The sequence below is a fragment of the Eptatretus burgeri genome, chromosome 17 (genome assembly GCF_056783735.1).
Source record: "Eptatretus burgeri isolate ZD-2024b chromosome 17, Ebu_testis_v1, whole genome shotgun sequence".
Taxonomy (NCBI): domain Eukaryota; kingdom Metazoa; phylum Chordata; class Myxini; order Myxiniformes; family Myxinidae; genus Eptatretus; species Eptatretus burgeri.
The window spans coordinates 58,533,357-58,549,815 of NC_140977.1; the positions used below are offsets into that span (position 1 = coordinate 58,533,357).

The 16,459-nt window shown below is 47.2% G+C and overlaps 1 protein-coding gene across 1 annotated transcript in view; it reads right to left on the bottom strand.

Moving 5' to 3' along the window:
• The window catches only part of LOC147010236 (plasminogen-like), a 60,834-nt gene that overhangs the window by 2,835 nt on the left and 41,540 nt on the right, over positions 1–16,459 (bottom strand). Inside the window, exons 13-16 of the mRNA XM_085860936.1 lie at positions 11,290–11,367; positions 8,704–8,835; positions 8,286–8,392; positions 7,921–8,066 (exon numbers count right to left, since the gene is read on the bottom strand). Coding sequence (XP_085717062.1) covers positions 7,921–8,066; positions 8,286–8,392; positions 8,704–8,835; positions 11,290–11,367 — 463 coding nt within the window. The remainder of the gene's footprint in view (positions 1–7,920; positions 8,067–8,285; positions 8,393–8,703; positions 8,836–11,289; positions 11,368–16,459) is intronic.

The following is a 16,459-nucleotide window of genomic DNA, read 5'->3' on the forward strand; positions in this document are numbered from 1 at the left end:
AGCAAAGCAGGATGGGAGATTGTTGAATTCCTGACATATGTTCAAGGAGATGGACGACCTCTTGAGATTGAGAGCCTCAAACTATTGCTGATTAGCTGAACCATGTCCAGAATTGGATGACCGGGAAGGAATCCATACCGATGGTCGGAGATCAGGCTGTTTGAAAACAGGAAAGACTACATCGGAAGCAATGATGGATTCCATGACTTTGCTTGTAATTGGCAGTAAACGTGGTGGTTTGTAGTTAAATAATCTGTTTTTCACCCTTCTTGTGTACCGGGGTGATGTTTGCTCACCTCGAGGCAAACGGGAGGTGACCAATTGACAGGGTGAAGAGTACAGACAGGAATAGAAGAAAAACCCAGGTTTTTTTTTATTGTTGAAAGACGTTAACAGTATTCATTATCACCTCCACCACTGAAGGTGAAAGAGGTTATGTTTTCACCCCTTTCTGTCTGTTTGTGTACAGTATATCTCAAAACGTTGTGTACAGATCTGGATGAAATTTTCTGGACAGGTTGGGTGTGTGACAAGGCCGAACTGATTAGATTTTGGTGAAGATCCAAATCCAGATCCGACTACAAGAACCTCTTAAGTGATTCTTTACCATTGAGAGATCAGATCAAAAAGGATATCAAACATGATATCTCAAAAATGTATCGGGCCTGATGTGTTCTCGTGGATCAGGCATTACGTGGCGGAGGTGTGCACTCTACCGAGTGCCCTTGTAAGTGTATTTCTACTTCGTATATTCACTCGTGTTAATTAACCTCCGCCATCGAAGAAGGACGGAGGTTACTGTTTTCACCCGTCTGTTTGTTTGTTTGTTTGTTTGTGAACAGTATTACAGAAAAACTCCTGGACGGATTTCGACGAAACTTGGTGGGGGGATTAGGTATGGTCCAAGGATCATGCCATTAGATTTTGGACTTGGTCCAAAGTCCAATATGGCCACTATAGCGGCCATTTTGAAAAAAATATTTGAATTTTTGTTTTTAACCTCCGCCATCTTCGAAGATGGATGGAGGTTACTGTTTTCACCCCTTTCTGTTTGTATGAAAGTCAGGTCAGGTTCGATCTGTGACCTGCTACAGGTACCATGTAAACCTGTACTAACCTGTTCCATGGTCGGGTTGTCGGCGACTAAACCGTCTCCCCCACCAGGTTTTCTGGTGAGGAGGGTGTTTGGATATGGCCATCCAGCAGGATTAAAAACAAAACCTGTCAAAGGGTGGAGGAGCTCCTTGTGAGCCAACGGCCATCCATATCTAGTGCCTAACTGTGTCTGCGGACGTCCTCCTGCAGTTGGGTTACTTCTTATTAGGAGGTTGGTGGCAGGATTTGCACTCCGGCCACCGTAAAACCCTTCATTCCGCAAAACGCAAAAACGCAAAAAAAATCTGAAAACCTACTCCGTGGGAGTACCTCCTGTGCAGCTTCCCTTCGCAGGGCAGCTCACCGGATGACAGGATTGGGGCAAAGCCTTCGGGACCCCCAATCTTTAATAGGAGGGAAACCACGGGGTAACATCCCTGGGTCAGATTGCGGGAGAGTGTGTCGGAGTGGTGCTGAGGTGTCGTCCACCAGACGGCGGTCTCCTTGGGTTAACCTGAGGCGGTCCCTTCGGGTGGGTGCCTGGAATGTCCTATCCCTAAGAGAGGATGATCACCTGTCTCTGTTATCATCTGAGCTCAAGCGTTTGGACATCGGGATTGCAGCTCTCTCTGAGGTTCGGAGACCGGATTGCGGCGAGATAATGGTGGGTGGTTACACCTACTATTGGTCTGGTCGCTCTGATGGTTACCATACCCAAGGAGTTGCTGTAGCTGTGTCCAATAAGCTGACCCCAATGATAATTGAGGTAACACCGGTCAACGAGCGTATTATGAGATTAAGGATTCGCCACTCCTTAGGTGTCATTTCCCTGGTCTCTATTTATGCTCCGACTGAGGCGAGTGACCTCACCGTGAAGGACACATTCTACGCCACACTCGAGTCTGTGGTTGATCAGTGCCCCAGACGAGATACACTTCTAGTCTTGGGGGATTTCAATGTATCGACTGGAACTGATAGGGATGGTTATGAGGTGTGTGTTGGTCCCCATGGGTCAGGAACTATGAACCAGAACAGCACTAAGTTCCTTGACTTTGCAAGAAGTCATGGACTTAGGGTGGCTGGTTCATGGTTTCAGCGCCCGCAAGCTCATCGCTGGACTTGGTATTCCAACGCTGGCGGTGTGGAAAAGGAGATTGACCATGTCCTCATTGACGGTCGTTGGAGGACGATCCAGAACTGCAGGGTCTACCGGAGTGCTCAGTTCCTCAATACTGACCACAGGCTTGTTGTAGCAACTCTAAAGCTGCACCTTAAATCCTGGAGAATGGTACCATCCCAGCCTAGGCTGGATGTTGCCAAGCTCAGGGATGAGAGAGTAGCTGAGGAGTTTGCGAACAGGCTGAGTGGACACTTGGGGGGTCTGGGTGCTTTGGGGGGTCCTGAAGAGTTGTGGAGCACCTTCAAGACCACCGTCCTTGATGTTGCCGGTGGATGCCTTGGAGTTCACCGCAGGGCAAAGAAGAATTTTGTCTCTCAAGGGACACTGGATACCATTGACCAGAGTCGCAGGGCCAGGCTGAATGGCAGAGCTGAGCTGTTCAGGGAGCTGAGGCGTAAAACTGTACGTGCACTGAGGGTGGACAAGGAGGCCTATGTGCGAGGAATCTGTGAGGGGGTAGAGCATCACCTGTGGACAGGTGATTCTCGTCCCGCTTACAGGGGAATTCACGCATTACGTTCATCCAAGCCCATCCCTCGGAGCACTGCAGTTTGAGCAGAGAGTGGTAGGCTCTTGACAGAGGAGTCTGAAGTGAAGGCCCGCTGGGCCGGTTACTTTGAGCGGTTGTACCAGGCTGATCCCCCAGCTGTCGAGTTGGACGTCAAGGGTGTTACAATCCCTGTTGCTGACCCTCGAATCAACTGTGGTCCACCATCGCTTGTGGAAACACGGGCTGTGGTGAACCAGTTGAAACGGGGCAAAGCTCCAGGGATCTGTGGCATCCATGCTGAACTTCTCAAGGCTGGTGGAAATGCTGCACTCGTGTCGTTGCATGCAGTTTTGTGCTCTGCCTGGAACACAGGCATCATCCCAACTGACTGGAAGAGGGGCCTTGTTGTCCCTCTCTGGAAAGGGAAGGGTGATCGCCAAGACTGCAACAACTACCGAGGGGTGACGCTGCTCTCAGTGCCGGGTAAGGTCTTTGCTCGGATAATTCTTGATAGGGTTCGCCACCATCTGCTTGAGCACCAGCATCCAGAGCAGTCAGGCTTTACACCAAAGAGGTCAACGATTGACCGTATCCTTGCACTTCGTGTCCTCACCGAACGCAGACGAGAGTTTCGGCAGGGGCTGCTTGCAGCCTATGTTGATCTCTGTAAAGCGTTCGATTCAGTGAATCGGGATGTCCTCTGGAGGATTCTTGGTCTTCGTGGGGTGCCACCGAAACTGATCGATCTGATGTCTGAACTCTACTCTGGTACTGAGAGTGCTGTGAAGTGTGGTGGTACCATCTCTGACTTATTTCCAGTTGTTACTGGAGTCCGTCAGGGATGTGTACTTGCCCCCACACTTTTCAGCACTTGTATGGACTGGATTTCTGGGAGGATGTCGGAGAGATCAAGTTGCGGTGCATCGTTTGGCAATGTCAAGATCTCGGACCTTGATTTTGCAGATGATGCAGTCATCTTTGCGGAGACTTTAGACATCCTCTTGGGGGCCCTCGAGGTGCTGAATGAGGAGTCGGAGCCGGTGGGATTACGGATTTCTTGGGTCAAAACTAAGATCCAGGCTTTCGGTGACATCCTGGATGCTGCTGTCCTGTCTGTTTGTGGTGAGGATGTTGAGGTCGTGGATAGATTCACTTACCTTGGCAGTGATATTCATGTCGCCGCAGGTTGTGAGCCGGAGGTCAATAGACGTCTGGGTCGGGCCTGGGGAGTCATGGATTCACTGGATCATGGGGTGTGGCACTGCCGGTACCTGTGCGGGAGGACGAAAGTCTGAGTCTTCAGGTCCTTGGTACTTCCAGTCTTGCTCTATGGGTGCGAGACTTGGACTTTGACCAAGGATCTGAGACGGAGACTTAATTCCTTTGGTACCAGGTCTCTTCGGAGAATCCTTGGCTATCGCTGGTCGGATTTTGTGTCCAACGAGCGGTTGCTGAGAGAGACTCTGATGAGATTTGTTACCTGCATAGTCCGTGAGCGTCAGCTGCGGCTGTATGGACATGTGGCTCGTTTTCCTGACGCTGATCCTGCTCACCAGATTCTCTCAGCGAGGGAGTCTCATGAGCGGAGGAGGCCAGTGGGCCGACCACGTGCCTCATGGTTGCAGCAGGTTGACCATCATCTCAAGGAGATGGGGATGGGCCTGGCATCTGCCTGGGGGATGACCAGACGGAGGCCCCTGGAGTACCGGCGGAAAGTGGACGCAGCGACGCGCTGTTCTGGCACATGCTCCCATACCTGACCTGTTTGTTTGTTTGTTTGTTTGTGAACAGTATTACAGAAAAACTCGACGGATTTCGACGAAACTTGGTGGGGGGGTTAGGTATCGTCCAAGGATCATGCCATTAAATTTTGGACTTGGTCCCCCCCCCCCCCCAAAAAAAGAAATTGTTGGAGAAAATTTTTTTTTTTTGGCATTTCTACATGTTTTAAGTGATTTTCAACCCCCCCAAAAAAATTGTTCCCCCCCCCCAAAAATAATTTTTTTTGGCATTTCTACATGTTTTAAGTGATTTCCAAACCCCTCCCCCCAAAAAAGTTACCCCCCCCCAAAAAAAGAATTTTTTTTTTGCATTTCTACATGTTTTAAGTGATTTCCAACCCCCCCCCCCCAAAAAAAAAATTTGTTAGAGAAAATTTTTTTAGAAATTTTGCAACTTTTTTTTCAAAAAAATTTCTATTTTTTTTTTGGCATTTCTACATGCTCATCGATCTAGTTTAGTTCACTCAATGGAGTCTGATCCGTTTTGACCTACAATGAATAGGATATCAGGTTCAATTAAGTGATCCAGCAGTATTGACGGCGGAGGTTTTGCACTCTACCGAGTGCTCCGCCTCTAGTTGGACAATGCATTCGACCACGTCTGTCCTGCCACTGTCGACAGTATGCTCTTCAACCAAGCTGTTGGGGTTTCTTCTGCTTTCTTCTACCCTCCCACTTACTTTGGCTTTCTCTTGCTCTTTACTCTATCCACCTTCCTCCCTCCAGTCCCTTGTATTGGTGACAAGGAAAAGATGACTCCATTTCCATCAAACCTATCCTCTTCCTCTTCCATCCCACTTGACTCCTTTGACCACGTTCTTGTGAAGTTCTAAATCTTTAGCTGTCATTGGAGAGTAACATAAATACTCTGTGTAAATGTGTCTCATGTCATGCCACATGGTGATGGTGGCAGAGGGTATTACAATGTCCAAATTCCCTTTGGCTGCAAAGTTACTTTTTCACGGTTCTCTACCCGCGCAATTACAAATAAATATAGATATATAACTATAAGGGCACTAAGGAGAGCGCATACCTCCACCACCCATTGCCTGAGCCACAAGAACATATCGGGCCCGAAGCCTGGTGTTGGCTCAGTGGTGAGGATGGCGGCTTGGGATCCTAGGGTCCTGAGTTCAAGCCCCGTCGGCCGCTGAATTAATACACCAGGGGGTTGACTCAGCCTGCCATCCTTCCGAGGTCGGCGAAATGAGTACCAGTTCCTGTGTGTGTACTTGTAGAGGGGCACTGCATCAGAGACACAGTTGCGCTTCAAGAAATGATAGCTACCCCGGCAGCTAAGCTGCCATACGACCACCACACCATATCGGGTCCAATATTTTTTTGAAATACAATGCTCTATATCGTTTTTGGCCCCATCTTTCAATGGTGAAGAATTACTAAAGAAATTAAATAATTCTCGTATCCAGTCTGGATTCGGATCTTCACCAAAAACCAATCAATTCGTCCTTGTCACACACCCAACCTGTCCACCAAGTTTCCTCCGAATCCGTCGACAACTTTTTGAGATATCGTGCTGTATATTGGTTTATCCCAATCTCTCAATGGTGAAGAATCACTTTAAAAATTGTCAGATTCGGATCTGGATTCTAATCTTTCCCAAAATTGAATCAATTCTTCCTTTTCACACATCCCAACATGTCGATCAATTTTCGTCCAAATCAATCTTCAACTTTTTGAGATATCGTGCACAAACACAGACAAACAAATAATTAAACAGACAGACAGACAGGGGTGAAAACATAACCTCCTTCCACCTGATGTGGCAGAGGTAAAAATGAAAATTCAGTCCATCCATGAAGCCGTGTGACGACATGTCTATTAATTACATACTGTTAAAGCGTCAACTGCCAATGACTACCCACACATACATCTATTTATTACATAATATTGGAATGTACTTTTCAACCCTTCAGAGTGCTGAGACCCTTTCGAATATGGAAGACCCAAAACACACGGAAAACCTAAAAGTGCCTGAGGACCCAGAAGACCCTAAAGACCCTGAGGACCCAAAAGACCCAGATGACCCAAAGATCATGAAGACCCAGATGACAAAGGACCACAATTACCCAAAGGACCACGATGACACAAAAGTCCTCGATCCAAAATCCTTGAAGACCCAAAAGAGATGACCCAATGGTCCCCAAGGACCCAAAAGACTCATAACACACCAAGGACCTTGAAGACCCAAAAGACTCAGAAGACCAGGTCAGGTATGGGAGCATGCGCCAGAGCAGTGCGTCGCTGCGTCCACTTTCCCTCGGTACTCCAGGGGCCTCCATCTGGCCAATCCCCCAGGCAGATGTCTGGCCCAGCCCCATCTCCTTGAGATGCTGATCAACCTGCTGCAACCACGAGGCACATGGTCAGCCCATTGGCCTCCTCCACTCACGAGACTCCCTCGCTGAGAGAATCTGATAAGCAGGATCAGCATCAGGAAAACGAGCCACAAGGCCGCAAGTGACACTCACGGACTATGCAGGTAACAAGTCTCATTTGAGTCTCTCTCAGCAACCGCTCGTTGGAAACAAAGTCAAACAAGCAAAACCAAAGATTCTCCAAAGAGACCTGGTAACAAAGAAGAGAGCATTGCGACAAAAATGTCGGGATCTTGGACAATGGAGTCACCATCAAAATTCATGACAGGTCGCTGGAGAACAGTTCTTGAATGTGCAGAAAAGTAAAACGATGAGAAGCTGTTCACACCAACAAGAGGCTCTGACCTGTTTCCAGCAGAAGCACATCTTCTTGCAAATTGTCAGAAAAAAATATTTAAAGATCCCCAGAATTGGAGACAGTGAAACAAGGCTACATCAAGAACTAGATCAAGCACGTGAGTGTGCACTGAGCTGGGTGTGCGACATTACCGAGGGAAGTTGTGCGTGACACCAAGATTGTTAAGCTCAATGATTTATGTGACCTGGATATTTCATCTTAAGAAAACACATCCTTTCCCAATCCCATGTATCGAAGTGAGACACTGAAAGCAAAAGGAGAGGAGATGGCCTTTTGTCCCCTAAATATCACGGGCAAGTTAACCTCACACCTGGTTGACAGGTTAGATAAGAAGTCATCGTCCCATCACTTGCACGCCTCATCGTCCGACGACTTGCACGCCTCATCCTGCGATCACTGCATCTGATTCGCTTTTCACTTATGTATCTATTGTACTTGCTGTGAAACAAAATCACCTTCCTTGTCTCTGACCATTCCTGCGAAACTGTTCTTCAACAAGTGTAAGGAACATCCTAGGTATATAAGCTGGTACCTGTAATCCATCACTGCAATTCATAGCCATCTGAGAATGGACTTTATAAGGAGATTATAGATTATTGGAAAATGCTTTTTGTTCTTACCCCACAGGTATCTGTTCCACCCTGAGAGTATCCAGCACAGAACTGATTCCTTGATACGGAATTTTGCAGGTATGTGGCAGAGTTACAGGTTTTGTGAGATACAAGAGGAACTTCTGCCTGCTTCAGGACGTGGTTGTATTCCGTTCCTAAAGGGAAAATAGATGACACGAAGTTGTGAAAATAGACCAAATCCCCTCTCAACTCAATACACCTCCTCTCCACCCAACACACCTCCTCCAAACCCAACACACACCCTCTCAACCCAACACACCTCAAAACCCAACACACCTCTTCACAACCCCACACTCGCCCCCACTCCCTCACCATTCATGCATGCCAACTCTTTCCCCTCATCTGTAATCCACCTTTGGTGTCTCCCCAGCCCGTGATGAAGCAGGATGTGCCAGGCTGCGGTAGAGGTACAGTGCTCGGTAAGCAGGCCACATCGATAGTGGAACCAATTTGTGCTGGTCTGTAACAGGTTCGTGTAGTTGGGGAGGGGGTGTTAAAAGAGAGAATACATGAGAACATTGTCCGTATTTAATTCAACTTATGGACATCATATTGAATGAAGTACAGGTGTAGAACACAAACATACACACACACACACACCAACACGCACACACACACACACAAACACGGTAAACATTTTCACCATCAATCCCTTCCCATCATGCCCCTCTTCGAATCCTCCTCTCGTGTAACTAAACGTGTCGATGTAATTAATATTTGTACATCACGACTCGACACTGTACACTCAATGGTAAATGGTCCCCCTCTCACGGATCGATGTGGATGAGAGCGATGTCATTCCCCGATGGTTCCAGGTACATTGCGGACACGTCCGCCTCCTGCACAGATGCGTCCCTGCGATTGTCGACATGCATTCCCAGGTACAGCCGGTATTTCTCCTTGCTGCATACGTCGCATATGGAGACATTGATCAAAGGTCACTTGTGTACAAATGTCTGCATGGCAACTACACTCAGGTTGGGTACACGAGCATGTTTACAAATCGACCTGACAATCACGAATCATTACGTGTCGCGTTATCAAAACAATGACGTCACATATGAAGTATATAGTGACCTGCAAAAGTATTCACCCCCTTCCAATAATTCCACATTTAGATGAATTCCAAATTATGTAGAAACAATATTTCCAAATGAACTTTTTTATGGACAACTGAAGAGATCAAACTAAACTAAACAGTTTACTGTTATCGTTGAAGGAGGTTACATGTCAGGAATACCTGTAAAAACATGTATAAATCAAAATTCACTGGTTGTAACAGTATTCTACCCCTTAGGTCAGTACTTGGTTGAAGTACCTTGTGCAGCAATGACTGTGACGAGTCTTTGTGGGTAGGTCTCTACCAGCTTCGCACAATGACATGGTGAAATCTTTGCCCGTTCTTCACGTGAACATTTCTCTAGTTCTGCCAAGTTTGATGGGGATCATCGATGGAATGCAATCTTCAAGTGTCACCATAAGTGTTTAATTGTGTTCAAGTCAGGACTCTGACTGGGCAACTCAAGAACATTTATTTTATTCTTATTCATCCACTCCAGTGTGGCTTTAGCTTTGTGCTTCGGATCATCATCCTGATGAAATGTGAATCTCTTACCCAGTTTCAGATCCATGGCTGACTCGAGCAGGTTTTCATCAAGGATTCTCCTGTACTTTGCACCGTCCATTGTCCCTTCTATCCGGACAAGCTTGCCAGTCCCTGCTGACGAAAAGTACCACCATGCTTCCACCACCGTGCTTGACAGTAGGGAGTGTTGACCTGTTGATGTGCAGTGTTAGGTTTGCACGAGATGTAATGCTTTGAATTTAAACCAAAAAGTTAAATTTTTGTCTCGTCTGACCACAAAACCTTTCTCCACATCCCTGCAGTCTGACGAACACTCTTTTTCACAAACTCCATACATGCTTTTAGATGCGTCTTTTTCAGTAATAGCTTCTTTATCACCACCTGTCCATAGAGGCCAGCTTTGTGAAGGGAACGGGATATTGTTGATTGATGAACACAGAGCTCCATCTTGGACATCGAGCCTTGTAGATCTTTCAAAGTCATTGTTGGATTTACAGTGACATCCCGAACCAGTTTCCTGCTTTCCTGGCTGCTGAGTTTGGATGGGTGACCTGATCTGGGTGGAGTCTGGGTTGTATGATATGTCTTCTACTTCTTAATGATGGATTTCCCTGTACTCAAAGGGTTAATGAGTGACTGAAATCTTCTTAGAACCCTCCCCTGAACGGTGCTTCTCCACCACTTCATGTCTGACCTTGTTGGAAAGCTCCTTGGTCTTCATGTTTGCCTTGTTGGTTGACCAAGTGAGTTGCACCTTAAAACTCCTCAGATAAGTGTGGGAACTTATTAAGTTAAACCACTGATTACATACAGGTGAAACATACTACACTTATTCTGTAATCTTTAAAAAAAATAATTTTCTCCTGAAATGGTTTCGTGTTAATTAGGTAAAGGGTTTGAATACTGATGTAACCGAGAATCATCTGATTTTCTCTTTTAAACATTTATTACCTTTATCACTCTGGAGTAGTTTGTCAAGTTTGATTTCAATGCATCATGAAATAAGCTCAGGTGGCATCGAAATGTGAAAACCTTGGGAGGGGGGGGTGGAATACTTTTGCAGGCCACTGTACTTTGTGGAAACATCTGTCTCCGATTGGACATGAACTGTGGATGCAAGCTCATGTTAAAACTGTGAGGAGTTAGTCATGTTAACATTGTGGTTAAATTGTCCTCTTAACCCTGTTAGTCATGTCGTTAAATTGTTCTGTTGACCACGTGGTAAGATGGTCCCATTAACCCTGTGGTTATATGGTACCAATCACCCTCTGGTTAGATTGTCCCATTGACGCTGTGGTTAGGTGGTCCCCTTCACCCTGTGGTTATATAACTTCCTTCAAGTTCATGGAAATTAAACTTCATTAAACAATCATTTAAAGAGATCAAATGAAAACGAAGGAAAATTTTTCTGAAACTTACAATTTGGTACAATCCCCCCTACCCTTCCCCCATACCCCTATCTCATCCCCACTCCCACCCCCTCCTCCACATACCCCGTTACACCACATTTCCTGTCTTGTACATCCTCCTTACACCTCTCCCCCACACCCCTACCCCTTTCCCACATACCCCATACATCTCCTCGCCCACATCCCCACCACACCCCATTTAATGTTTTGTACATACAGAATACCCTTACCCCTCTCTCACATCCCCCATGCCCCCTCCCCCACATCCCCAACCACACCCCTACTCCTCCCTCACATCCCCCCATGCCCCCTCCCCCAATTCCCTCACCATACCCCATTTAATGTTTTGTACATCCCCTCTACCTTTCTTTGAGACAATGTTCAGCAGTTAGAACCCATGACCGATCGATAAGAACTCCAGCACAGTGACTGCTGTCTAGGCTAGAAAGAGACACACACAAAGGGTTACTATGGCAACTCATAAACATTATTTCAATAATATTGTTAATATTAAAATTAACAAACGTGTAATGTGAACTCATAAAATGACAAGAAAACATTGTGAGTCTCACTTTTCATGTCATAGCAAATGGAATCGATTGTATGAAACAAAGGGTGAGCAGTTTGTTCAAAAAACAATGAATTTCTTGATGTGCAAGTTAATTGTTGATCAACAGAAGCCAATTAAAGTGCATTGTTCGATTTCGCATCACGTGACGGGTCCCTGAAACCTGAAATAATCAAACTATAACATCAGAACTTGTATCAAGTATCAGGCCCCAATTTAGTGTGCATACAAGCGAGAAAACACGTCATTACCCAATGGGGATGAGTCGTTTGAATGTCCGAGAGGATCCTGTTCTCGTTGTCTCTGTCTCTGTCATTCTCCCTCGTTCTCCTTCTGTCTCTGTCTCTGTCTCCAATTCCGGATGACTATTCTAACGACCCACAAATGTTCAATTGGGGAGAGGATCTACTCCCGAAATGCATCGGGGAGGTGGCTATCTCCACCTTGCCAGTCGGTAGCAAAGTGATCATAGCTCGATTGAAATTCTGATATGCTTTTTACAAGTGCAGTCCAGTTCCAGTCGGGGCCATCGTGGTTTAAAGAGAAGGGCCACCATCATCTCATGAAGGCAATTTGGGATGGGCTCTCACAGAACCTTTAATTAGCACCTTTCACATCCCATAAATAAATAAAGGGGAAAAAAAGTTGCCAACATAAAATAAAATCTGTGTGTGTGTGTGTGTGTGTGTGTGTGTGTGTGTGTGTGTGTGTGTGTGTGTGTGTGTATGTATATATATATGTATATATATATATATATATATATATATATATATATATATATATATATATATATATATATATATATATATATATATTGTTGCGGTTCTACGAACCGCATCCCTCCAAAGCAATGCCATCCACCATACAGTGATCCCCAGACAGTTATTTCATCAATATGCGTACAGATAGTCCCTTCCTTCTTGTCTAATGGGTCAAACGGGACAAGTGCGTTGTGTGAATCTCATCATTTGGTCTGATAATTATATCTAACTTCATTCCTACTCTTTTTCTCTATTCCTAAGATAAATCCAAGCAACGACCGCCTGTAAAAGCCGTGTCCACGCCCTTCACTGTAAGAATGCGTCTTCGCAAAAGTCAGCACAAGCATTGACAGCCCGTGCCGTGCCCGGGGAGGATAGAAAAGCGGACCACCACTACCACCACTTCGCTGCACGGAACACGTGCAGCACAGCGATAACCCCCACCCACTGTTCAGGAGACCAGAAGCCTCAACAACACTACATGCCGCTGCAGGAATGCCGTGCCGAGGGAATAAAAAGACAAACAACCTCGTTCCCGCTGTACAGTACGCACGTGGCACGCTCTTTTTCAACGCAAATCTCCATCTAATAATTATATCGACACTTTTCAACCCAAGTCTCCACCTAATAATTATATCCACACTCTTTTCAAACTGTCTACATCTAATAATTATATCCAATCTTTTCCTTCAATGCATGACACAGATCAAGGCTGGCATCACGCACACCACCGCCTGTGATAAATAACCACGAGCACGATGGCAGACAGGGGTGCAGCAGCACAATAAATAACCGCATGTACAATGGTGGACCCCCGTACACTGTACGGGGAATGCATAGCGCACCTCTTCATTCAGGTCTGCACATGGGGTTAGAATAATGTCTTACCATCGGTCTTCGCTCACCACAACAGCCACAAATGTCTCCCGCGGACGGCAGACATCCTCCCGCAGCTCTGCCTCGATACAGCTGCTGCCAAGCAGAGGCGTGCTGTACGACCCGGATCGCTCGGGCCGCATGGTGTACGGACAAAGCAAGCACATTGACCAGGTCGCCGGGGTTGCCCGGGCAGGCATGCGGAACCGACACGACCCTCGGCCGGTCGTCAGGGCACGGCCCAGGAGTTCGGTGCAGGGCGATTCGTATCACGGGGTTTGGAGCGAGACGATCCCGCAGCTCAGCTATGGCTAGCCGGATGTATAGTGAAGCCACTTCCGGTCATCACGGCTGGGCTGTGTGCTGGCCGGAGCCCAATCGGAGCGCCCAATTTGGGTGACGACATCGCTTCGGGGCGTCGTCCCCGCCCCGCACCACAGGGTCTATAAAAGGATGGGTCACGGGGCCGTCTGGGGTTCCTGTCTGCGTTCCTGCTCATCATTCCTGTCTGTTCGCTCCTGCTCGTCCCGCCCACTCGCCTGCTGACTCTGCCCTTCTTCACCGACTCCTTGCTCACTCCGCCTCCTTCACCACCTCATCGCTGGCTCCACCCACCCACCTGATCATGTCTGCCACTCCGCCCACTTGCTGCTGACTCCGCCTTTCTCGACCCACTCGCTGCTGACTCCGCCCTTCTTCACCGCCTCGTTGCTGACTCCACCCACCCGCCTGATCCTGTCTGCCACTCCGCCCACTTGCTGCTGACTTTGCCTTTCTCCACCTACTCGCTGCTGACTCCGCCCTTCTTCACCGCCTCGTTGCTGACTCCACCCACCCACCTGATCCTGTCTGCCACTCCGCCCACTTGCTGCTGACTTTGCCTTTCTCGACCCACTCGCTGCTGACTCCGCCCTTCTTCACCGCCTCGTTGCTGACTCCACCCACCCGCCTGATCCTGTCTGCCACTCCGCCCACTTGCTGCTGACTCCGCCTTTCTCCACCTACTCGCTGCTGGCTCCACCCAAAGTCCCTCCTTTATGCCTGGCGGTCATGCCGCAAATTTCTGGATCGACGCTTAGCTGCACGAAGTGCCAAGAAGCAGGAAATGACACGCCAGCTGTCAGGGAGGTATGGTCCAGCAGAGCCTCCCCCCAAAACATACTGGGTGGTGAGGTCGGTCAATCGTGCAAGGTATTGAGAGACCATTGGCCTCATCTCCTCTCCTTAACTCTTCTTCATCGTGTGTGTGTCTGTGTCTGTGTCTGTGTCTGTGTCTGTGTCTGTGTCTGTGTCTGTGTCTGTGTCTGTGTCTGTGTCTGTGTCTGTGTCTGTGTCTGTGTCTGTGTCTGTGTCTGTGTCTGTGTGTGTGTGTGTGTGTCTGTGTCTGTGTGTGTGTGTGTGTCTGTGTCTGTGTGTGTGTGTCTGTGTCTGTGTCTGTGTCTGTGTGTCTGTGTGTCTGTGTGTCTGTGTGTCTGTGTGTCTGTGTGTCTGTGTGTCTGTGTGTCTGTGTGTCTGTGTGTCTGTGTGTCTGTGTGTCTGTGTGTCTGTGTGTCTGTGTGTCTTTGTGTCTGTGTGTCTTTGTGTCTGTGTGTCTGTGTGTGGTGTGTGTCTGTGTGTGTCTGTGTGTGTCTGTCTGTGTCTGTGTCTGTGTGTGTCTGTGTCTGTGTCTGTGTCTGTGTCTGTGTCTGTGTGTGTCTGTGTCTGTGTCTGTGTCTGTGTCTGTGTCTGTGTCTGTGTCTGTGTGTGTGTGATGGCGCCTGTCCTCGCTTGAGTTAGCATTGCAGAAGGTATATCAGGATAACTCTGCTCTGTCTGCCTTCGTAAGTTGCTTGTTTTATTAATTATCACACCTCACATTTCTTTCTATCTCTACTTACACACAACATTAAACTATTAATCGTGCCATATATTTTTCCTCACCTGCCTGTAATAAATCCTGTTGTGGAAATGTTCCCAGCTCGTTTTTGTCTTTTCTTTCATTGATCCAGCAAGGTCCGTATCCTAGCCTAGCCGGAACTTTATTCCCAACGATCCGTTCCTTTTAGCCGGTATGTCCTTGGCAGTCAGTGTCGCTCGGCTGAATCTGATCCGGTAAGGTGATCCGGTTCAGACAAGGCGTACTGGGGGCGTGTACCACGGTAATTGGATCACGTAATTATTTTTTTGGTAACTGGATAAACTAGACTGAGGACCCTAGGTCATGTGGTCGAGTTATTGGCGGTCACGGTCGGTTCGCGACCCATCGCGTCATGGAATTATCCATGTGCGACAGCCTGCAATTCCTGGGAGTCTGGTGGGAACCCGAGATAGCTTCCCCCCCTCCCCCCGGGTGCTCTTCTCACATGACCCTCGGCCCACGACAATATATATATATCCAATAGAACATATAATATGAGGCCCAATGAATATATCATTTTTGGCCCTATCTCTCAATGGTGAAAATTCACTTTTCAAATTCTCAGATCCAGACCTGAATTCGGATCTTCACCAAAATTAATCGTTGCTGTCATTGGCCAGTCAACTACACACACAAAAAATTCAGAATAACTTGAAAACTGTGGCCAAAAATCGTGTGACAAAGACAGACAGACAGACTGACACGCTACAGATCAACATACTCGGCAAAAACTCTTTTTTTCGCCAAGTAATAACGCATGCAACCAACCAATACATTTGAAAAATCTTCGATTTTCACAAGTAACAAACAGGGTGAAAACAACCTCCTTCCACCTTTGGTGACGGAGGTAAAAATTAAATGTTTTGTTTTCAAAAGATTCTTCAACCGTTTTGTTTGAATGTTTGCCTGAGTGGTTAAGGCACTTTGCGAGCGCTCTTCAAGCTTCAATGGCGATACGGCAGCTCGTTTCTCCATGGGGACATTTCCGGAGAAATGAAGGCAAAATAAATTGGAAGATTACAATGAGTAAATATAAAATGTTTTTTGTTGTATCAAAGAAACGAATCCCCACATCACGGCAGGATAGCCTAGAGGTTTGCACGCTCGCTCTAAGCTGCCTCGCCTGGGTTTGAATCTCGACCCAGCTAGCTATAAGCTGTCTCTCAATGTTTCACAGGCAAGGTGATTCATCAATGTGTGTGCCGTCTCTCGAATGGGCTTAAAACTGGACTTCACATCTGCTGGAAACCCCCTCCCCCCTCTCCTCTCTCCCTCTCTTTTTCACCCCTCTCCCTCTCTCACCCCTCTCCCACTTCCCCCACCCTCCTCCTCCTCACTCACCCCCCCTCCTCTGTTGAGGAGACTGTTAAGGACTGATGGTTTAGTTTTGAATTTAGAATTGCTTCCCCATAGTGTATCATGTACGAATCA